The 24,776-nt window shown below is 41.4% G+C and overlaps 1 protein-coding gene across 1 annotated transcript in view; it reads left to right on the forward strand.

Moving 5' to 3' along the window:
- The window catches only part of LOC308294113 (structural maintenance of chromosomes protein 1B-like), a gene marked incomplete at both ends in the record, with an annotated part of 45,831 nt that overhangs the window by 18,982 nt on the left and 2,073 nt on the right, over positions 1 to 24,776 (forward strand). Inside the window, 16 exons of the mRNA XM_080736837.1 lie at positions 266 to 348; positions 1,035 to 1,242; positions 3,114 to 3,299; positions 4,981 to 5,172; positions 6,101 to 6,247; positions 9,422 to 9,559; positions 11,434 to 11,550; positions 11,814 to 11,920; positions 13,472 to 13,613; positions 14,347 to 14,492; positions 15,348 to 15,501; positions 18,728 to 18,826; positions 20,592 to 20,748; positions 22,108 to 22,262; positions 22,645 to 22,796; positions 24,570 to 24,639. Coding sequence (XP_080592963.1) covers positions 266 to 348; positions 1,035 to 1,242; positions 3,114 to 3,299; positions 4,981 to 5,172; positions 6,101 to 6,247; positions 9,422 to 9,559; positions 11,434 to 11,550; positions 11,814 to 11,920; positions 13,472 to 13,613; positions 14,347 to 14,492; positions 15,348 to 15,501; positions 18,728 to 18,826; positions 20,592 to 20,748; positions 22,108 to 22,262; positions 22,645 to 22,796; positions 24,570 to 24,639 — 2,253 coding nt within the window. The remainder of the gene's footprint in view (positions 1 to 265; positions 349 to 1,034; positions 1,243 to 3,113; positions 3,300 to 4,980; positions 5,173 to 6,100; positions 6,248 to 9,421; positions 9,560 to 11,433; positions 11,551 to 11,813; positions 11,921 to 13,471; positions 13,614 to 14,346; positions 14,493 to 15,347; positions 15,502 to 18,727; positions 18,827 to 20,591; positions 20,749 to 22,107; positions 22,263 to 22,644; positions 22,797 to 24,569; positions 24,640 to 24,776) is intronic.

Consider the following 24,776-nt stretch of genomic DNA (forward strand, 5'->3'; position numbering starts at 1 on the left):
GAGGCGTTGTGTGCTTGTAGATCGGCTGTTTTCACTTGTTTAAATCATTTTTAAAATGATGAATTCAAAACGAACGGTTTTGGACATACAAGATTTTCACCCGACAACGACAAAAACTGTCGCTGGAGTAGTGGGAACGCCGCCGTCGCCCCCTGCAATGTTGTGGCCCTCGGCTTGGTACCCTAGACATGATTCGGCCCTTGGGGAAAACTAATTGGGGAGCCCTGCCCTACAGCTAGAAACCGTTCACCTTCTTTACACACAGGTCACCATCAAGTCCAGCCAGGGCCAGCTTGAGGACTTAACCAACCGTGCAGAGAAACTGGAGGAATACGCCAAGACCTGCAAGTATGACTGACAAGCTTTTTTACTTGTGACGATACATTTAATAGCGATACGATACTTATAAAGATACATGGTTGACGATACGATACATGGACGATGGTAAAGAACATTTGCATGTGCACATGTGTGTGCCTGTCTCTGTGTGCAATGCATGTACTGTATGTTTGTGTGTAGGGATGGGATGATGTGAAAATTTCACATCACGATTATTGTGACCAAAGAAATAGCGATTTACGAATATTATCGCGATAATTAAAAATCCCCAACATCCATTATCCTGGGGAACATTTACCAAAAAATAGCCGATCTACAAGCTCACACCTCATCGCTTGTAGATCGGCTATTTTTTGGCAAAGATATTTGGTAGAGAGTGAAAAAAAGACTATTAAGTACGTTATTTCCACGTCCGTTTTACCAATGAGGGTTTAAATGGTACCGGATATGCAGCTTGGCAAATAAAAGGTGAATTGATCCCAGTCGGAGGATGATTTGACGATAAACTTAAATCTCCACGATACGATTATTGTGAGTGGTGTTTTTTTTATCACGATAAACGATAATAACGATTATCGTCCCATCCCTATTTGTGTGTACATGTAATTGTGTTCATGCTTCCGTGTGTTCATGTGTGTGTGTGTGTGTGTGTTCATGTGTGTGTGTGTGTGTGCGTGCGTGTCTGTCTGTCTCAGGGCACAACTGGAGGAGTACCGTCAGCAGGAGGTGAGCTTAAGCGAGGAGCTGCAGCGCGGCCGCCAGAGGAGCGAGGAGGTGAACGTGGAGCTGGGAGAGGTTCTGGTGGAGCTGAGGGAAGCCGGGGATGAAAGCCACGAGAGCCTGCGGCAGCAGCACCACAAGGAGGTGCTAGAGAGCCTCCGCAGGCAGTATCCCGACGCCGTGGTGAGAGAGAAGACACACTTCACACATGAATATTCACTGGGGTTGACACTAAAGGTCTCAGAGCCACTTGCAGGTCATGTTCTACTTGCCCAAAGGTCATGCCCACTTGCCCCGAAAAGTAAATCGTCCATTATAAAATGATGGGTAAGATTTTAAAACCCATTTAAGCCTAGACTTATTGAATGCTTTAACCAGTGAAAAATAGCTGATATACAAGCTCACAGCGCGGCACCAGTGTGCCGCGCTGCGAGCTTGTAGATCTGCTATTTTTGAAAAGTCGTGAAAATTTGCAAAAATCTTTGAATATTATGTATTTTTTAAGCGAACGTTTGTAACTAAAATTTTGCTTCTGGGGGTGGTCCCTGGAACTAAATATTTTGAGATGGGGGTCCGTGGCCAAATAAATATCATTTTGGGGGTCCTTCACATGAAAAAGTTTGAGAACCACTGACATAGTAGTCTCTCAAGAACAGACTAACTGAGCTCCAGTTGAAGTGAAAAGGACCTTTTCTTTGACGATGGCTGGCCAGATTGCTGACATAGAAACATAGGGTTTTTCAAAAAACCTTAGAAGGATTCAAAAGACACTTATAGAATCGGGTCAAAATTCTAATTTTCACGATTTTTCAAAAATAGCAGATCTACAAGCTCGCAGCTGCGCTGTGAGCTTGTATATCTGCTATTGTTCAATAGTTAAAGCATTCAATAATGATACACAATAATGTGTACACGTTCTGACTGGGTTAATTACCGCTCAATTTATTTCTTTACTTTCTGGGGCTGTGCGATAAAAAAATGTCTGACTGTGTACCTCAATACTTACAAATCCAAATACCAAATACCTACCGGTATATAGCTATGATTAAATATGTCTATGGTTTCACACTTGTTATTTTAAAGTTTTAAGTGTAGCAACAGTAAAAACAGCACATTATAGGTAATCAGAGCTCTTATTTTACATTCCACAGACCAGAAGACAGAGCGCGTTGGCCACGTTCAGGTGTTTACTTTAGACATATCCGGTGTTGTGTTTATAGACGGTTGCGTCCCCTCTCAAATGAGCACTTGCCCGGTCGGGCAACCTGAAAGCAAACATCACCTGCCCGAAAGTTTTATTTACCTGCTGGGGGCAGGTGGGCATCCTTTAGTGTCAATGCCTGAATATTTGATAGCTTCAAAACTGAGCCTTTAAGGAATTATTAAGTAACATTTAAGGATTTATATATATATATATATATATATATATATATATATACATATATATATATATATATATATATATATGTTACAGTATGTTTGGGTAACTCAGTACGTTCATTGTAAGAGCGCTTGTTTTGTCGTTCACCACACACCAATCACCACCAGATGGCGACGACAGCCATTCACTAGTGAAGGCGCTGACGTCACTCGTTTGCGACTCTCTTTCTTTATTTACTAGCCTAGCTCGGCAGTGTTTAGCCATTAGCTTACTATGAGCTAGGGAGCGCTCCATTGTAGTCACTTGGACAGGGCGTTTATTGTGGGCTTGCCCAGGCCTTACGGCCTAGGCATAAATATAACGATTGCATTCACCACGGCTTCGTAACTCGCGCTCCGCCGGCCGCGCGGCCCTGGCCTTCGCGCCGCTTGCAATGTCGTGGACAATCGAGCGGCTCCGCCTGGAGGACGTTGCTCAAAGCGACCGCTTGTTCCGCCCCGTGCCGCACGACGAGTGCTCCGTTTCTCGACCGTACTGTTTCTCTATCAAACCGTGACATATATATATATATATATATATATATATATTTTATTAATAGATTTTTAAACACATTAGCCAACAGATTATGGCGTTACTTCACATAGAGATTGAGATCTGCCCTAACATTTTTCAGTTTGGCCGTCTGGTGGAGCTGTGTCATCCCATTCATAGGAGGTACCAGTTGGCTGTCACCAAGGTGTTTGGTCGCTACATGAACGCCATCGTGGTGACCACAGAGAAAACAGCCCGAGACTGTATCGACTACATCAAGACGGAGAGAGCTGAGCCTGAGACCTTCCTACCCATCGACTTCCTGGATGTATGTGCAGAGAGAGAAAGATTTGAAAAGAATAAAATAGGGAACTTGAATTGCTTAGAAATGTTTTAATGAGGGGGCACGGTGGCAGCTAGAAGGTCCTGTGTTCGATTCCCGCCGGGGGACGCTGTGGGTGCTGGGGGCGTGTTTTTCCCTCCGCGTCATCAGCGCCCACACCCTAGGTGGGGTCGGCGATAGGGCCTTTCTGTGTGGAGTTTGCATGTTCTCCCCGTGTCTCCTAGGGTTGATACCCTCACAAAAACATGCAGTAATCCTGGTCTCAATAATGCCAGCCGGGGAGCTTGATGGAGGGAACTGGTTGGAATAATGTGTTCCTTCCACACGCTACGTCCATCCCGGGGAAATCCCCCCTGTCAGGTGAAAAGAAACAACTTGGACTACTCATGCATTGAAGGAAGCATGAGGCCAGTCCGTTGTCTCCCCAGGCGCGGCAGAGGGAGAGCAGAGCCCAGGATTACATAGGCAATTGGCATTGGGTGAAAATGGGTTGCAAAATCGTGGGATAAAAATTATAAAAATAAATTGTTTAATGAATTGCTATCGAGAGAGCTTTAAAAAATAAAATAAAAAATAAGGTTTGTGTCTTCGCGAAGTCCTTCGTCTTGGACATCATGTTGAAATGTTGAAATCCCACTTTTAACATTGCCATTTTGCAATTTCAAAAGATTCATTCATTTTCAGAAGCATTTCATTTTGGAAAATTAAGATCTCTAGCAAACAGGAATTCCCCAAACTACAGTAAATACATGTCCCTATTATACTGTATAAACACATGTGAATCTTTGTAGTTTCCTCTGGTCTGAGCTCAGAAGTGCAGTACAGCTGAAATTGCTGGCTGTCTGGTGTCCATATACATAAAAGGGACACAGGCGGGCACAACGGGAATGGGTACTCTGTCTCTGACAAAGGGTATAACGGGTAGAATGGATATTTTATAGCCGGGGGGGAATGCATTCCCAACTTGCCTCTTCCCAACTTGCATCGTTCCTGAATTATTAAAACACCAGGGTCACCACAAACGGGCTTAAGAACAGACTCATTAACTATCTCAGGGGTTTTCAAAGTGGGTGACGGGGCACCCTGGGGTGCCGTGACGGCAGTCCATGGGTGCCGCGAGATAATTTGATAACATTTGGAATTTATTTGGACACATACTGTACTAAAAATATTTAGTATCATTTTAAACTTGAAGTACAAAGTTATTTTCAGTCAGTTCTAACCAAAATGGCTGTTATCTCAACATTTTTCACGCAACATAATCACTAAAATATCGCCACTGTCGGGCAGAAACCTCGTATCTCCAAGTTTCAAATGTGTACGTCTTTTGGTAAAGCAAAAGCCCTGCTTCATACAAGACTGTCGCACAAAACTAGTGAAAACAGCCGATCTACAAGCGTGCTTGTAGATCTGCTGTTTTCACTAGTTTAGTACATTTTATAGATGATAAATACAAAACGAACGGTTTTGGACATACAAGGTTTCCGACGATATGCTACAAATATAAGGTGCTGGGAGTGAAAATTATGATGTAGGGGCGCCTCGGATTAAAACAAATATGTATGGGGTGCCCTGAGACAAAAAAGTTTGGGAACCCCTGAACTATCTGACTGTTGTTTCGTTTCCGTCGTCTCTCCTGTGTCTGCGATTGAATGTGACTGCCCAGGTCACTCCCATCAACGAGCGTCTGAGGGAGATCGAAGGAGCCAAGCTGGTGTTTGATGTGGTGCAGTGTGTCTCCGGCGCTGCGGCCGCCCAGCTGAAGAGGGCGGTGCAGTTTGTCTGTGGCAACGCGTTGGTGTGCGAGACCATCAAAGACGCCCAGAGTGTGGCGTTCAGCGGCCCAGAGCGCATTAAGGTAACACCAGCATTTGGACACGCTCTCATCAGCATTGCATAGACCAGTGGTTCTCAAAGTGGGGTACAGGGACTCTCTGGGTTCCTTGAGGGGGTTCCGAATGGACCCTTGCAGGTCTCTAACCAGTGTTGTTTTTGACAGCAACTTCATAGTCTTTTGAATAAAATGTCATTTAGTTTTAGTCATAATTTAGTCACCTGAAAAGTTTTAGTTTTAGTCTAATTTTAGTCGACTAAATATCAAAAGGTTTTTCGGCGACTAAATCTACAGTTGATTTAGTCAACTGAAATGTATTTTGGCAGGCCTTGATGACATTTTAATGGCTGATTTTACACTTAGTTGTGTGCTGAAAATAGACGATCTACAAGCTCACACACAACGCGTCGCGGATCCGCTATTTTCAGCACGCAACACCTGAGAGCAACCAAACATAAAATGACTCTCTTCTCCACTAGTCCTTCCTTAACTTTTTAGTCTAGTTTTTATTTTGTTGACGAAATTGACAATATATTTAGTCTTAGTTTTAGTCATCACAGCTTAGTTTTTATTTAGTTTTCAGTGAAAAAAATGCAGTCGACACACATTTTTCGTCATAGTTTTAGTCGACGAAATCAACACTGTCTCTAACTCTTGTTGAGTGTACAAATGGAACCAAATGGTGCTTGGAGTTATTTTTGTCCTTGAAATTAAAATGTTTGAAAACCACTGGCATAGACATTATTCTACTGGGCTGGAAATTTGACCTTCTAAACCCACATATTCCATGTGGCTAGAGTCAAACTAAATGTAATGCCAATTCCTACAATTCTAAGTGCTTGTGCAGGGTGGGGGTCCCCAGTAAAAATATGATTATTTTGGGGGTCGCGGCCTGAAAAGGTTGAGGAACCACTGCTCTATCTGACCACAGTCACTGTGCGTTTACCTGTAGACTGTAGCTCTGGATGGAACCATGTTCTCCAAGTCGGGTGTGATCTCTGGAGGCTCCAGTGACCTGCGGAACAAAGCCAAGCGATGGGATGAGAAGGACCTGAAACAACTGAAGGAACGCAAGGACAACCTGACAGCAGAGCTACGTGTGAGTCAAGGGATGTAGACAGATCTTTTGGGCCCAGTAGCACAGAATACTATTTTTAATTCCCAAATCCCTAGACCAGTGTTTCTCAAATAGGGGTACGTGTACCCCATGGGGTACGCTGAGGTACTGCAGGGGGTACTTGAGAAAAAAGAAAGATCGATATAAATCATGATATTTTAACTAAAATTGAATTAGGAGGGGAAAAAAACTTTTTTCTGTTTAATGATGACACATGGAGAAACTTGTTGTGAGTCTGATAATTGCTAACCCAAGTTACATGGTACCAGGTAACTGGGATGTGTTAGAAAGTTATTTGAAGTTGTTGAACTGATCTGAAATGTTGCGGCAACCGTGTTGAAAACAAATCTTCTCAGGAGGCCCTGTTTGAAACTCTTGAACTCTCCCTTTCTTATTCGTGATGTTATATTCTTGAAAAGGTTGGTTATCATAGCATCATATACAACTAGTTATGTTTTTAAAAGGTTGGTTATCATAGCATCATATACAACTAGTTATGTTTTTAAAAGGTTGGTTATCATAGCATCATATACAACTAGTTGTGTTTTTAAAAGGTTGGTTATCATAGCATCATATACAACTAGTTGTGTTTTTAAAAGGTTGGTTATCATAGCATCATATACAACTAGTTATGTTTTTAAAAGGTTGGTTATCATAGCATCATATACAACTAGTTATGTTTTTAAAAGGTTGGTTATCATAGCATCATATACAACTAGTTATGTTTTTAAAAGGTTGGTTATCATAGCATCATATACAACTAGTTGTGTTTTTAAAAGGTTGGTTATCATAGCATCATATACAACTAGTTATGTTTTTAAAAGGTTGGTTATCATAGCATCATATACAACTAGTTATGTTTTTAAAAGGTTGGTTATCATAGCATCATATACAACTAGTTATGTTTTTAAAAGGTTGGTTATCATAGCATCATATACAACTAGTTATGTTTTTAAAAGGTTGGTTATCATAGCATCATATACAACTAGTTATGTTTTTAAAAGGTTGGTTATCATAGCATCATATACAACTAGTTATGTTTTTAAAAGGTTGGTTATCATAGCATCATATACAACTAGTTATGTTTTTAAAAGGTTGGTTATCATAGCATCATATACAACTAGTTGTGTTTTTAAAAGGTTGGTTATCATAGCATCATATACAACTAGTTATGTTTTTAAAAGGTTGGTTATCATAGCATCATATACAACTAGTTATGTTTTTAAAAGGTTGGTTATCATAGCATCATATACAACTAGTTGTGTTTTTAAAAGGTTGGTTATCATAGCATCATATACAACTAGTTATGTTTTTAAAAGGTTGGTTATCATAGCATCATATACAACTAGTTATGTTTTTAAAAGGTTGGTTATCATAGCATCATATACAACTAGTTATGTTTTTAAAAGGTTGGTTATCATAGCATCATATACAACTAGTTATGTTTTTAAAAGGTTGGTTATCATAGCATCATATACAACTAGTTATGTTTTTAATTAAAGCTTGGTTATCATAGCATCATATACAACTAGTTATGTTTTTAATTGCAGTTTATAAGCTGAATGTTGTCGGGTAAAGGGGGTACTTGGATTCAGAAATCAGGGAAACGGGGTACTCAAGCCAAAAAAGATTGAGAAACACTGCCCTAGACCACTGGATGGGTGAGGTATTTATTCTAGGATAATTCAGATTATTTGGAGAAGGGGTCTTAAACGTTTTCAGGCCAAGGACCCCTTAGCTGAGAGGGAGCTAAACCACGGACTCCCACTACATATTGTATAAATTTGTTTTGCAGATTTTCATAGATTTTATAGATAGATTCATAGACTTGTTTGACAGCATTGTCATCATCATCTATGTTGGATGGGAGACGGGCGGCTATTTCTGCCACGCAGAGAATTTTAGAGGCGGCGAGGCGAGCGGGCGCAGTCCCGTGAAATCCCTGCGAGCGTGCCTGTTCGTGCATGCGCACGCGGGCGGCGAGAGATGGATTGTGTTCATCTTTGTGAAATACCGCGCAGCGTTTACTCACTGAGCGAGTGTGTTTGTGTCTCACGGCACCGCGGCCACGGCCGATCATCTGAAGAGCCCCTTGATGGGTTTTTTCAGACATTCAACCACTTAATTAGTACTGCTTAGTAAATTTGACATTTCACTCTGGTCTTCTTTTTTACCTCTACACCAAACCTATGTGCCAAATCTACAAGCTTGTAGATCTGCTATTTTTGGCCAAAGTTCTCCTCAGAATAGGGATGCGAGGGTTCAAGTTCTTCATTTAAAATAATTACCCTATCACACAAAGTTTTGGCGGCCCCCTTGTAGTAACTCTGAGGACCCCCTAGGGGTCCCGGACCCCCTGTTGAAGACCCCTGGAGAAATGCTAAAAATAGAATTGTTACTATAATTAATACTTAATCGTCCATTTTAAGAAATCTACTGTCGGAAAAAAATGCTGCAAATCACAAACGATGATGATATGATTTTTAGTTTCAGACAACCCACTGACAGGTTGATTTTCTTTTGCTCTGGCAGATTTGTCTGGTTTTCAGACTTGAAAACTAAAATAACGTATCAGTATCAACCAATATCATCAGAAACCTTCAGTTATCCCGGGGGTCAGCAACCCGTGGCTCTAGAGCCGCATGAGGCTCTTTAGCGGCACCCTAGTGGCTCCCTGGAGCTTTTTCAAAAATGTATGAAAATGGAAAAAGATGGGGGGAAAAGAAATGTTTTAACGATTTTTTAGCATCACTGTCGGGCAGAAACCTTGTATCTCCAAGTTTCAAATGTGTATGTTTTTTTTTTTTTTTCGCAAAGCAAAGCCCTGCTTCAACATACAAGACTGACGCACAAAAGTAGTGAAAACAGCAGATCTACAAGTACACAACGCCTCGCACCCGCGAGGCGTTGTGTGCTTGTAGATCGGCTGTTTTCACTAGTTTAGTTCATTTTTTAAATGATAAATACAAAACGAAGTTTTGGACATACAAGGTTTCCACCCGACAACGACGATATATAAGGCTTTTATAATTTTTTGCGGCTCCAGACAGATTTGTTTTGGGTTTTTTTGGTCCAATATGTCTCTTTCAACATTTTGGGTTGCCGACCCCTGAGTTATCCGTACAGACTACTAATGTTGCCATTTTAATCTTCCAGGGACTGATGAAGCTGAGGAGGAAGGAGCAGGCATTGAAACAGGTCCAGGTTCAGGCTCAAGGCTCTCAGACCCGACTCAGATACTCCGACCTTGAACTGGACAACCTCCGCAAAACCAAGATCCCAGAATGCCAAGCGGTACAACCCACAGCTACACACTTAAGCCCCTTTTCGACTGCAGTTTTAGCACCACACCACACCACACTACACCACACCACACCGCACCACATAAAAATATCTACATTTTCCATTACACAAAAGTACCCCTATCAGTAAGAAACAAATTGACCCTTTTAACTGTGATTATAATACACAATACATTTGTATTACAACTATCCTAATTATAATGCACTATAATGGATTATAACTGTGATTATAATACATTATAAAGTATTAATGTATTACTATGATAATTATAATATACTATAATAGATTATAATAGTGGTTATAACACAATATAATCTGTTATCATGTATTACAACTATATCCTGGTGGTCTAAATGAAAAGCCAGTGAGTGATCAGTCATTATGAAGTGTTTGGCCCTGTTTGGCCTAGCTCAGACCTACTCTAGAGTGGATACTTTTTAGTACCCCGTTTAGTACCACTTTCACACCACTCTACCCAGGACCTTGTAGTGGAAAACCTCACACAAGTGGGCGGTGTGGTGTGGAGTGGTGTGGAGTTGGGCCAGTGGAAAAGGGGCTTTAGGGCCCTATTTTGGGTCAGGCACATTGGTGTGAGACACCCAGTGGATGGATGGATTGACCCGTGGCAGTGTCTGTGTTTTAGGGCAGTGGTTCTTCTCAACCTGTGTAATGAGTCCCGGGGACTCAGATGGGTCCCATGGAGTCCCCCAAAAATTCAACAAGTCATGTAACTTTTCACAAGACTAGTTTCATAAAGTGCTGCATTTAACTTGAGTTAGCCCTATCCCTTTAATATTGGCAGTATATGCAGACATAGATCCTCTATCGAAATTTCAAATAAAATAAATAGAACAGTGCAAAGTTTCTGCAAAATGAAATAGCACCTAAATTAATAAATAAAGTAAAATAAAATAAAGACCAGTGGGGTAAAGTAACTAAGTACATTTATTTAAGTACTGTACTTAAGTACAGTACTTACTTGAGTTATTTGTACTTTACTTTAGTAAATCCAATTTCCAATACTTTTACTTCTACTCCACTACATCTCGGATCCAAACTTTTACTCCACTACATTTATTTCAAAACTTAAGTTATTAGTTACTTTGTAGATTTTGATACAAAACATACCGGTACATTAACCACTTCAGCTGTAGCCTATATACATTTTGGCCATTTGAAAATAGCTCACATTGTGAGCTTGTAGATCTGCTATTTAAAAAGGATTTTCATTTAATACCGGACTTCTACTTGTAACAGAGATATATCTAAATGTCAGTAGGCTACTGATACTTTTACTTAAGTAAAGAATCTAAGTATTTCTCCTAGTGGCACAAAGTTCTATAGGGCACGTGTTTTCGTGTAGTAGTGCATGGACGTGCGTCTCGGGACCCCGTGACCGTGACGTAAATGTGTCACTGGGTGATGTCAACGTGTATCTGACGCAGGACGCAGACCTATTAACACATGGGATGCCATCCTAGGGTTAATGGAACTCACTGGGGCGCGTGCACGTGCGTTGTGCGTGCACGTGCGTTGTGCGTGCGGACGATCTGTGCGTGTGACGATCTGTGCGTGTGACGTCGCGGCCGCTAAGCGTTATGGGTAATGTAGTGTCTTTTTCTAATCTGGCGCTAAAATATCAATATTGATTATTATTTATCGATAGAAACGTCAGGTATGCTCAGGATTGCCAGCTTAGCTTTTAAGACGTCTCCAGACGTCGGGTGGCTATTTTTAGCAGGCAATGTGTTAACACCACTGTTAATATGTGTGCAGTTTTTACAACATTACACCCACATCAACATAATACACAGTTCTTACCCCCACACACCCAGTCAGTCTTTTGGGTATGGTATTGTCTGCAGGAGAGGTCCCGTCAGGAGAGTTTGCTGGCCAACCTGGAGGCAGAGATCCAGATGCAGCAGGAGAATGTGGAGAGGAAGGAAGCTGTGCTGAAGAGCACTAGAGACTCAATCAACCAGGTTTTTATATTCTTCTAAATAATATACAGTAGGGCATTCACGAATAGTGATTTACGAATAGTGATCTACATGCTCACATATATTTTTTAAAGAGAAAACAATAAAAGTAAAAAAAATAAGCGAATATTCGACTTCGGTGAACAACGTCAAATGGTGACTTTGATATTCGAATATTCGGTGAATGCCCTAATATACAGTATATGTCTTGTACTGTCTGGGTGTGAGTGGTTGTGTTAAATATGAGTCTTTGGCCGTGTGTTCAGATGGAGGACACTGTGTTTGCTGACTTCTGTGCTGAGATTGGCGTAGAAAACATCAGGCAGTATGAACACGAGTACCTCAAAGAGCAAGCAGAACTGGACCAGAAACGGTACCGTCTCCTCTCACTTAATACTTAAGTAATATTTTTTTCTCTTTGAAGGTCCAAGATGCCATGTTCTCCATAGACTTCCATGTAATTCATAGTGCACGGATCGTGCACGCCCATACCTAGATCATGCACCACGTGTGTGCACGCTGTTCACAGCTTTCAAACAAAAAAAATCTGCTTGGAAATCCGTTCAGGCATTCATGATTAACCAGCCATTATGTTTTCTTTCAAATATGGCTGCCATGTTTGAAAAAATGGGTTGATATGGGGGTTAAACATGCAATTTCGCGATCGCGAAAAAAAAACTGCCCAAACTCGGGAAACTCTGGGTTGGCACCAGAAGTGTTAATATCTATTGTAACTTAATATCTATTGTAACTTATTGTTACTATGTTTGGGTTGTCCCTATCTCACGGACATGATTTCTCTGAATGCCTTGAGGGAATTTCTTCCCGTTTGTCTCAGAAATCCACTTGGACTCGACAAGGATGAACTGATTCTATTTCGGTGGTCAAAGGTCAAGGTCACTGTCACCTCATTTTCATCCTGTTCTGATGAACGTGATATCTCAGAATTTCATTACACCTGGCATAAAGGTCCACTTGGACTCAAGGATTGGTTAAAGTTCTCAGTCGCCATGACTGGTTTCAGTCATTTGGATGCCATAGAGTCCATGATGTCTTTCTCACACATCTATACTATAATTTTGCGAATGTCTGTCTGAGTGAGTGAGTGAGTGTCTGTCTGTCTGTCTGTCTGTCTGTCTGAAACAGCGTTTCTCCTCGGTGGCTGGAGCAATTGATCTGAAATCGCATCACCATAAGCATATGAACACACCTGACATAACTGTGAAGCCCGTTTGTCACTTTCACAAATCGTATGCTGTATATTAGCATTTTTATGGTGTATCTACTATCTATTCTGCATCTAGCTTGAGGCTCATCTATTCTGCATCTAGCATGAGGCAACATGTTTAACCAGCTCTCTCTCTCTGTGTGTGTGTGTGTGTGTGTGTGTGTGTGTGTGTGTGTGTGTGTGTGTGTGTGTGTGTGTGTGTGTGTGTGTGTGTGTGTGTGTGCAGGCAGGCGGGTGTGTGTGCAGGCGGGTGGGCGGGCGGGCTGGGGGGGGGAAGTATCTCTGTAGCCATTAAACGAAACGGGTTTCTTACATTGATGCTCCTACAGTACATCATGCAAGCACCAGTTAAAGTTACTTTCCATCCCTCATATACTGTGTGCACAGTGCACATCCCATAACCCACACACTGCACATCATTTTGGAGCTCATATCTTTGAACGGGTAAGGGCTAGTAGATAGTTAAGTGCCAGTGCACTGAATATAGCGAAACGGCTCACAACGACATTGTGAGCTTTTATCTGCTATACATCAAGAATAAATCAGGCATAGTAACCCCTACAGTTATAACAGATCATCATGATCATAGATATTAAATATCTGTTTAGATTAAAGAGTATTTGAATTGGCCAAACTATCAAAGTTATTATCTTGCCTTGTGTTACCTTGTTTTGTCTCGTCTTACTTGTCCTCTAGGTTGGTCTTTGATGGCCAGACTTCACGTCTGAACGCCCAGTTGGAGTACATGCAACAGCAGGTGGAGAAAAACAAGAGGAGGCAATTGACCCTTGAGGAGACAATTGCCAAAGAGGACAGCACAATGGAGGAGCAGAAGGAGGCAAAACACATTATTTAAGATAAAATACATGGTCCCCCACTTTCCCTTCCGCTGAAAACAATATTTAAACATACTGTACTATGGGCAGTATGTTTAACCCATTTAGGCCTAGAATCATTGAATGCTTTAACTATTGAAAAATAGCAGATATACAAGCTCACACGAGCTTGTAGATCTGCTATTTTTGAAAAATCAAGATATATATATATATTTTTTTTTTGCAAGTCTTTGAATATATCTATTTAAAAGCGAACATTTGTAACTCAAATATTTGCTTCTGGGTGGTCCCTGGAACAACATGTTTTGAGATGGCGGTCCGCGGCCAAAGACATGTAATTTTGGGGGGTCCTTGACATGAAAACGTTTGAAAACCACTGATTCAGAGGAAGGATTTATAAGTCGGGTCAAAGATTGGGTCGAAGATATTCACAGACTTGCACACATTTTCACGATTTTTCAAAAATAGCAGATCTACAAGCTCGCAGCGCGGCACCGTGAGCTTGTATATCTGCTATTTTTCAATAGTTTTAAGCCTAAAATAATGGTTAAAGTGGTTAAAATCACGACTCGGGCGCGTTCCGAGTATTTGAGTGTTAACTACGGGATTCTTTTAGGGCCATTGACTATTTCACGCCAAGTCCAATTTGATCCTTTGTGTTGTGTTGCAAACAACGATTAAACATATTAAATGATTAACTTGCGTTTAACATTGTTTTTTCTATTGAACTCCCAGGGGGAGGAGAAGCTGTTGGAGGCTGTTGAGGAAAGTCAGAACAAACTGCAGGCGCTGCAAGACCGCCTGCAGACCAAGAAGAAAGAGGTGTCTGATGCCAAGACTGAGCTGGACGAAGACACCAAGAACCTCAAAGCAATTAACAGGTGATACAAATACACCACTACTACTTATGTTATAGCTGCTATTAGGGATTAGCCTGGCGGTGCCAGCCTCTATCACACACTTCGTTTTGGGAAGAGAGTCTGGGGTTGCAGGGAGAGATTCCATTTCTGAAAGCCTGGTGAGCTCTTAATTGCTCCTTTTGAACTTCAAAGGGGTTGTACAATAAGGTAATTGATTGGGCCATACAAGTGTCAAGACCTCGTTAGTATTCCCTCTAATCAATGAAACCTCAAAGACAACTACCTGTTTGAAGTCTGTCATAGAGGGGAGGGGGAGGGGGGAATGTTTTTGTGTCCACACAGCCTACAGCCCTGATTGGCTAACCCTTTCTGGTGGCTGGTGGAAATGGATTCTCAATTGTGAGGCTCCAGACCACACTACACCACGGGGTGGTGTTGTGCAGTCTGGTTTATTAACCAGGCTAATTACGGATGGGACGATTTGAAGATTTCATCGATCTACATGCTCACAACGCCTCACGTTGCGAGGCGGTGTGAGCATGTAGATCGGCTATTTTCACAATTTCTCCCTCTAATATTTGACAATGTGGCCAATGTTTAATTTGTCATTTTAGAGGTATTAAAAAGTCCTTAAATTGTCACTTTAGAAATGTGCAGATATCCTCTATACACTTAAACTTTATGTTAATTTGTTTACTGTTGAGTGAGAAAACAATGTTGCACAATAAGTTAATCATCTGGGGACCCCCCCAAAATAATTTGGGGACCCCCCTGGGTTCTCCACATGTTGAGAACCACTGTTCTAAACTGGAAATGTGTCCTGTACCCTCTCTCTGTCTCTTCCCCTCCCTATGTGTCTAAATGTGCATCATTCAGGGAGCTGGTTGCGCTACAGAAGTTTCAGATATCTACAGAGGTGTCTTTGGAACAGAAGTTTCTTGCCAGACATAACCTGCTGCTGGACTGTAAGATCCAGGGTGTGGACCTCACCCTGACCTCTGGGAGTTTCGATGACATCGCTGATGTACAGGTACCACTGTCACATTATTCAATACTAGAAAAAAGTGACATTTTGCCCCAGTGGCGTCATTTCAGAAAAAGCTAAGGTATGGCAACATGACTGGAGTCTTGCACGCGCGCGAAGGTGCGCGTTTAAGACACCAGTCATGTTGCCATACCTTAGCATAGCAACAGGCCTGATACATTTATTTTAAGAAGTACATTCTAGGGGGCACGGTGGTGCAGTGGTTAGCACTTCGCCTCACAGCTAGAAGGTCCTGGGTTGGATTCCCGCCGGGGGAAGCTGTGGACGCTGGGGCCGTCTTCCTCCACCCGCGTCATCAGCACCCACACCCTAGGTGGGGTCGGCGATAGGGCCTTTCTGTGGTGAGTTTGCATGTTCTCCCCGTGTCTCCTTGGGTATAGGCCCTCACACAAAAACATGCAGTAGTCCTGGTTTCTATACTACCTCCCCCTAGCCAGCCGGGTGCTCCCCAATGTCCCCTGGCGCGGCAGGGGAAGAGCGGAAACCAGGACTACAGGTTAGGTAGTCACCGGGTGAGAAAAATGGGTTGCAAGAACCGTGGGATAAAATATATATATATAAAAAAAAAGAAGTACATTCTATTTCCCCCCCCCCCCGTTTCTACGGTTTCTTGGGCTGGATATGGCAGCTAAACTTGGCATGTTAGTAAACGTGCCACAATTAACAATAATGCATTGCACTTATGCAGCTGACCTGCATAACCTGGGAATATACCATTTTGTCAAGATGGGGAGAATACAAGTGTGGAGAATATAATTATAATACCTTGTTAAAGTGACCATTTTGTTACATTTTGCATTTGTAGTTATTTTACTGTAATTTAACAACATAATAACCAGAACAGATAGACAAAGAGACATTCATGGATTTATATTTAAAAGTAACTTTTATTTTCCCCCCTGGACCCAGGGTATGGCAGCTGCATACCCCTGGGCCTGCCATACCCAATTGACGCCCCTGTTTGGCCCCATCCTATGTAGGGATGGAGCTGGTTAATTTGTATTGATAATGAGCACCTTATCAATCCTGCTTATTGAGCCGGGCTTTTATCAAGCCCACTGTTGAGCTTTTTCGAATATTTTGTGCAAAGATATGAGACGACAAATTCAGAACATAACTGGTATCTTTTTTTATTGGCCAGTTGTTGCGACTTTGAGTTTGTGGCTGACCACCATCTATGAAGATGATAATTGACAAGTGCAACAAATATCATTAAGTATCATTAAAACAATCATTCATTAGTGTGCAATAAGTGTTAAATGGCTTTATATTATGGATAGTACTGAAATAATTTCTTGATCGCCTCTTGTCTTGATTGTTTAAACATGACATCATGGGCCGCTATGCTCGATAACAAGCTTGATAAGCCCAAAGCTTATTGATACCGGGTACTCAATAAATCTGTTATCGGGTTATCGAGCTACCCTTGTTTAGGGCAGTGTTTCTCAACCTTTTTTCTGCATGGGCACACTTTTCATGTCCCAAGAATCCATGGGCACACAAACATAATACGGGGGTGTAAATATTGTCACTGTCGGGAAGAAACCTTGTATTTCCAAGTTTCAAATGTGTACGTTTCTTCGCAAAGTAAAGCCCTGCTTCATACAAGGCTTTCGCACAACAGTAGTGAAAACAGCAGATCTACAAGCACACAACACCTCGTGGTACGAGGCGTTGTGTGCTTGTAGATCGGCTGTTTTCACTAGTTTAAATCACTTTTAAAATGATAAATACAATACTGGCTTTCAAGCAGTTTCAAGGGGCACACTTGACCCTTCTCAAGGGCACACCAAAGGTCCCCAGGCACAGTGGTTGAGAAACACTGGTTTAGGGCTCTATCCCTAATCCTATGTGATGGTCCCCCCCAACATAATTACCCCTGAAAGGAGGTAAGGTGGAATCTGAAGCTGCACAGTTTCCAGTGCAGCTCTGTTGATGTGAAATGTGTTCTCTGTAGCTGCCAGTAGATGGCGCATGTACACAGTAGAGTCAGTCAGCCTACTGACCAGAATGTGGGCACCAACTGACTTTTAATCGGTAAAGTAAAAAAAAGGTTATGATAGTTGACAGCATGAAAGTTTGGAGACATTTGCACTACTGGTGTGCTGTGAATAGGCGAACAGATAAACATCGGACACCTAGCGAATTCTATTAATAAGATGTATAAATAATAGTTGCCCATAGAAACAATTAAATAGGTGGTGCCATAGTTTTGTACTGTACTTTTTATGTTTTGTATGTGTCTATGGAGTTAACATTACTTTAATAGTAAGTGGTTATAATGTGCAAATTTGCCTTCCCTGTGAACTTTTGGTTTCTTCCTGAAAGCTGAAAGCCTCTGAGTCAAAAAGCCTAATCGAAAAACACTGATTTAATGACATCATAAAATAATCCCCTCCCATTTTACCTTACACCCAAAACTGTGGGTGTGGCTAACTTCAGCTGGGTCACCACCCACCATGACAACCAGACATACTTAATGAACTGGTGAGTGTGGCCACATAAAAAACATAAATGTACCCTTTCTGTAGTACACTTCTTTGGAAAGAATCTTCCTCCTAGTATAATCATAATACCTGATTATCATGTTTTAGGGGGGAACAAAATCATGGCACCCCATCTTTAAAATATATTTTACTATATATAAAGCTGAAGTTGTCTGTGGCGCAGTGTGGCAGGTGGGGGGGGGGGGGAGAACAATGCTTGCCATGCACAGTACATTTATTAAACAGAGGTAGAGCTCTCACAATTATGACATTTTACATGACGATTAATTGTCACTCAAATAATTGCGATTAACGATTTAATTGTGTATTTATCGTTGACAATTACATTTCTGTTTGGCTTTTAGGCTTTGAAGTTGCACATGGCAATCATGACACATAACCTAAATATACAAAGAAATGACTGACATAATTATTTGACAACTTTATACTTAAAAAAGAACATTCATCGCGACGCGTTGTGAGCTTGTAGATCTGCTATTTCCACTATGTTTTACTTTTACTACTCAACATGGAAACGATTATGATGATTATGAAAAATAATCGCGATTAGACGATTATGTAATCATTGTGACAGCCCTAAACAGAGGTGATTTTTCGGAGGATTTAAATCACACTATGCAGCTATGTGGATAGGAACTTGAAATACTTGCTACTTCCTGCACCCCCTGATTGTCCTTGATGTGGTTTTGATCTGTTCTGAGCAGCTGGACGAGGAATCGGGGAGCGCCCTGGGCAGCGCCGAGATCTACCTACGTGAGGCACAACTGGACATCGATTTCTCTGTCCTGCCAGCTGACCTCACTGTAAGTATTTCTACTCTCCTCAATCTCCTGGAAATCTCACGACTCATTCAACCTTAACCCATTTAGGCCTAGGAATTATTGAATGCTTTAACCAGTGAAAAATAGCAGATATACAAGCTCACAGCGCGGCACCGAGTGCCGCGCTGCGAGCTTGTAGATCTGCTATTTTTGGAAAAAGTCGTGAAAATGTGTGCAAATCTTTGAATATATGTATTTTCAAAGCGAACGTTTGTAACTAAAATTTTGCTTTTGGGTGGTCCCTGGAACTAGATATTTTGAAATGGGGGTCCGTGGCCAAATAAATATCATTTTGGGGGTCCTTCACATGAAAAGGTCTGAGCACCACTGACATAGTAGTCTCTCAAGAACAGACTAACTGAGCTCCAGTTAAGTGAAAAGGACCTTTTCTTTGACGATGGCTGGCCAGATTGCTGACATAGAAACATAGGTTTTTCAAAAAACCTTAGAAGGATTCAAAAGACACTTAGAGAATCGGGTCAAAATTCGAATTTTTGCGATTTTTCAAAAATAGCAGATCTACAAGCTCGCAGCGCGGCACTCGGTGCCGCGCTGTGAGCTTGTATATCTGCTATTTTACCGTATACTGTACCTCTGACTCTGTCTGTGTCTACCTGTTTGTGTATGTACTGTATACTGTACCTCTGACTCTGTCTGTGTCTACCTGTTTGTGTATGTACTGTATATAATGGTAACTGGACTGCATTTACAGCAGTGGTTCCCAAACTTTTTAGCTCAAGACCCGAAAGAGAAATTAGACGTTTGCCCGAGACCCAAACGAGTGAAAATAGCAGATCTAGCAGACAAGTTCACGACTCTTTGCTTCGCGTCGTGTTGTGAGCTTGTAGATCGTCTATTTTCACTACTTTTTAAACATTTGTTTTCATATTATGGAATTTCTTAAATTTTTCTTTTATTTCTTCATGAAACAACTGAAAATAATACGTGTATTTTGAATTCATGAAAATGTTTGCTTTTTTTGGAAATGTTTTTTGAAAATGTTTCAATATAATAATAATCAAAAACAAAATGTAAATTAAGGGACCAAAAAAAAAAAGCTGTCCACGACCCACAAATGGGTCCCGACCCGGTGTTTGGGAACCAGTGATTTACAGTATATAGTGCCTTTCTCCAAAGTGCTTTACGGTGTATTTTACATTCACCCACACATTGACGGCAGAGGAAACCATGCATGGCACCAACCCTGCTTATCAGTTACAGTTAAGGGTTAAGTGTCGTGCTGGAGTTCATTTTGACACACGGCAATAGAAACGGATAGAAAGAAATCGCGATAATCAAAATATCCCCAAAATCCATTATCCTGGGGCGGAACGTTTGCCAAAAAATAGCAGATCTACAAGCTCACAACGCGGTGTGAGCTTGTAGATCTGCTATTTTTTGGCAAAGAGATTTGGTAGAGTGAAAAAAAGACTGTATCAAGTACGTACATTATAAGTATGTTTTACCAATAGAGGGTTTAAATGGTACCGGATATGCAGCTCTGCAAATAAAAGATGAATTGATCCCAGTGCATGACGGAGGACGGTTTCACGATAAATTAAATCTCCACGATACGATTATTGTGAGGATAAATGATAATATCGCTTATCGTCCTATCCCTAACCTGTTCCTCTCTCTCTCTCTGTGTGTGTGTGTGTGTGTGTGTGTGTGTGTGTGTGTGTGTGTGTGTGTGTGTGTGTGTGTGTGTGTGTGTGTGTGCGCGCGCGTGCGTGTGCGTGTACTGTAGATAATTGAGGAAGAGGAGCAGATTGAGGCTCAGTTGGAGAATCTGAGACGATCGAAGGCCTCCATAGAGATGGTTCTAGCACAAACCAGTACCCCCAATCTCAAAGCCCTAGGCAAGCTGAAGGGCGTCAAAGCCTCGTTCAGAGAAGCGCGAGATGGTATGTTGGTTTTATTTTATCTGTTTTCTTTCCTTCCGTCTATCTCTGACTGTTTGATTTATTGAGTCTGATTCATTCTTTAAAGGACAACTTTGGTTTCATATTTTAGATTGTAATTAGAGAAAAGAAAAAGTGAGTGTTAAAATGTTTTCATTTGCTTCATTCTATCGTTTTAGCAAGTTTAGCGTGCTAAAACGTGGGGCATGCGTACGCATGGGGGCATGCGTACAAGTGGCTAAATATGTTTTTTTAGACACAATAAGCCTGCAATTTCTTCATTGCTATTTACAGTGACCCCAAAAGTCACATCTGTCCATGAAAGAATGCAGTGCATCTTGGGAATGGGCTTATTCTGTGTAAAAGGACATGTTTTAGCCACTTGTACGCATGCCCTCCGCCACTGAAATCTAAATCATTAAAATCTCTAAAACGATAGAAAGGAGTAAATGAAAACATTTTAGCTCTCATCTTTTATATTCTTTAATTACAATCTAAAATATGAACCCTTGTTGTAAAAAAAACAAAGTTGTCCTTTAATGATAATCAGTTACTGTATGTGCTTGATTTGCTTTGGCATGTGATTTAAGGAGTCTTTATATGTCTATGGAGTTGACATTAATTAGTCAAACAGGCTGATCTTAATGACGCATAAACCTTCCATCACGTTAATATTAATACCAAATCACATTACTCAAGGCTCAATTACTCAATATTGTCCTCCTCTGGAGAACGGATAAGCATAACCTGTCTCATGTATATTTTGGGGAAACTGCATTAAGAAACAACTGTGTGTGTTCGGTAAATTGCATGCACTGTGCATGAGGGAAATTAGACCACATCTGTGCATGAAACCACATCTGTGCAAATCAGTGTTGATTTCGTCGACTAAAACTATGACGAAAAATGTTCGTCGACTACCTTTTTAACTAAATAAAACTAAGCTATGGTGACTAAAACTATGACTAAATATATTGATAATGTTGTCAACAAATAAAAACTAGACAGGGAGTAGTGGAGAAGAGATCCAGTAGAACTAAACGACAAGTAATTTTATGTTTGGTTGCACTCGGGTGTTGCACTCTGAAAATGGCTATTTTCAGGGTGCAACCAAGTGTGTAAAATCAGCCATTACGACACCATCAAGGCCCGCCAAAAATGTTTTGTCGACAAAAACAAATGTACATTTAGTCGACTAAAACTAGAACATTTCGGATTACTAAAATATGACTAAAACTAAATCGCATTTTATTCAAAAGACTGGAACTAAAAACTAAATCAAAAAATGTGCTGCCAAAATTAACACTGGTGCAAATGCCTTAGTAAAATTGTCCCCCTGTCTTCTGTGTTTCTTACACGTAGCATTGGATGGAAGCACCGTGGAAGCCAGGAACCGCACAAAAGAGTTCAATGATGTCAAGTCACGGCGCTGTGAATTGTTCAACAAGTGTTTTGAACACGTGCGAAACGTCATCGACCCCATATACAAGAGACTCTGCAAGAACAACAGTGCACAGGTAAACACATGACGTCAGCATGGTACGGTAAACCACTGGTTCTCAACCTTTTCAGGCCGTGACCCCCAAAATAATCATATTTTAACTGGGGACCACCCTCACCCTGACGAGCACTAAGAGTTGAGGCATTACCGGTACATTCTGTATAGCACGGTTATATTGTGAAAATAGCAGATCTACATGCTCACAACGCCTCGTGTTGTGAGGCGTTGTGAGCATGTTGTAGATCCTCTATTTTCACAATTAGACCCTAATTGTTTGCCTGACTTTGCTTTGCTGATCATCATTCCTTAAACAAACATCAGTACTGGCATTGCTGTTGTTTTTTTTTAAATCTGGCATAAGGAACCAACCTCAACAGTAAATCATTTCTCACGTCTAGGCCTTTCTGAGTGCAGACAACGAAGATGAGCCCTATCTGGCGGGGATCAACTACAACTGTGTGGCCCCAGGGAAGCGTTCCATGGAAATGGAAAACCTGTCAGGAGGAGAGAAGACCATCGCTTCGCTGGCTCTGGTTTTCGCCTTACATGAGTAGGCTACCAGCGAAACCTTTTCATGTTTTCATTTAAAATTCTGGGCCCTGGGTACAAGGATTCACTATGGGCCCCCACATGAATATGTTCTTCATAGGGGGAGGGGGTTTAACCCATTTAGACTGGGAACGCATTATTACGCATTATTTTGTGCTTTAACTATTGAAAAATAGCAGATCTACAGGTTCACAGCGTGGTACGCTTAAAAAAGACATATTCGAAGATTTTGCACACATTTTCACAACTTTTCAAAAATAGCGACACTCGGTGCCGCACTGTGAGCTTGTATATCTGCTATTTTTCAATAGCTAAAGTATAAAACAATTAAGGCTCCTCCACCTTGGGCCCTAGTAACTCAGTCCCACTTTTTCCCCCCTTGTGACCCTGCATGTCATGACATGGACCCCCAAATTAACCCATTTAGGCCTGGGCATATTGAATGCTTTAACTATTGAAAAATAGCAGATATACAAGCTCACAGCGCGGCACCGAGTGCCGCGCTGCGAGCTTGTAGATCTGCTATTTTTGAAAAAGTCGTGAAAATGTGTGCAAATCTTTGAATATATGTATTTTCAAAGCGAACATTTGTAACTCAAATTTTGCTTCTGGGTGGTCCCTGGAACTAGATATTTTGAAATGGGGGTCCGTGGCCAAATAAATATCATTTTGGGGGTCCTTCACATGAAAAGGTTTGAGAACCACTGACATAGTAGTCTCTCAAGAACAGACTAACTGAGCTCCAGTTAAGTGAAAAGGACCTTTTCTTTGACGATGGCTGGCCAGATTGCTGACATAGTTTTTCCAAAAATCTTAGGATTCAAAAGACACTTATAGAATCGGGTCAAAATTCTAATTTTCACGATTTTTCAAAAATAGCAGATCTACAAGCTCGCAGCGCGGCACTCGGTGCCCGTTGGGCAGAACAGTCACCATTGATGTCCAGTTGTGCAATACCCCTTGTATCCATCTGTCTGGCTGGCACTCTTTTATGCCCATATATGGTGTTCCGTGTCCAGGCCAGTCTGTGATGTCATCTCCAAAATGTGGGCACTGTAGTGATATCAGTCAGTTTTTGGAAATAGATCTACAGGGTCACAACACGTTGCATCGTGACCTGTTGTGAGCTTGTAGATCGGATAGTTTCAAATTTTGCTGTGGACCACCTGGAACCACCTCAACGACCCCTGGGGGTCCCCGGCCGGACCCCACTTTGAAAACCACTGATGTGATGTAGTTGTATGGGCCTTTTTGTGTGAGCGTTCCCCATTGACTCAAAATTTGCTGAAACCCAATTGAGTCTAAATCAAATCAATTGATTTTCTGATCAGTCCCAGGGGCAGACTTGTGTGCACGAGAGTTAATTGAGAGCTCATTCGCTCTAAATTTTCTCTGAAGGACAGCGAGAATTCAAATAGTAGCTTATTTTCTTTGTTTACCACAGTGCCCCAAAATGTGGGGCCTTGTACTCTCCCAGGAAATCATGTCGGAAACCTGAAATTATTCACAGCTTTTCCTAGATGTTTAGTCAGAAGCTCTTAAGGACATAATGAGCAATGTTATTTAGAAACTGCAGTGCTTTCATTTGACACGCCCTTTGACTAAAAGTTGCATAATATACAACTTTTAGTCAGAGGACATGTCAAATTATGTACCATACGCAGGTCTGTCATCTTTCTTTATTTGCTTTGTCTGAGGAATTGTGCCCTGCATTGTCTGAGGAATTTCCTGCTCTTTGGTACGCTGATACATAAATGATCTCTCTCTCTCTCAGCTTTCGTCCTGCTCCATTCTTTGTGCTGGATGAGGTGGATGCTGCACTGGACAACACTAATATTCGCAAGGCAAGTTTGACACGTGGTTACTGACGGCTGTTAGTTGTGCAAAGGACTCTTTATCTAAAAAATAATATATCGTCGTTGTCGGGTGGAAACCTTGTATGTCCAAAACCGTTTGTTTTGTATTTATCATTTTGTATTTA

Source organism: Nannobrachium achirus (assembly GCF_963921795.1).
Source record: "Nannobrachium achirus genome assembly, chromosome: 11".
In the NCBI taxonomy this organism is placed as follows: Eukaryota; Metazoa; Chordata; class Actinopteri; order Myctophiformes; family Myctophidae; genus Nannobrachium; species Nannobrachium achirus.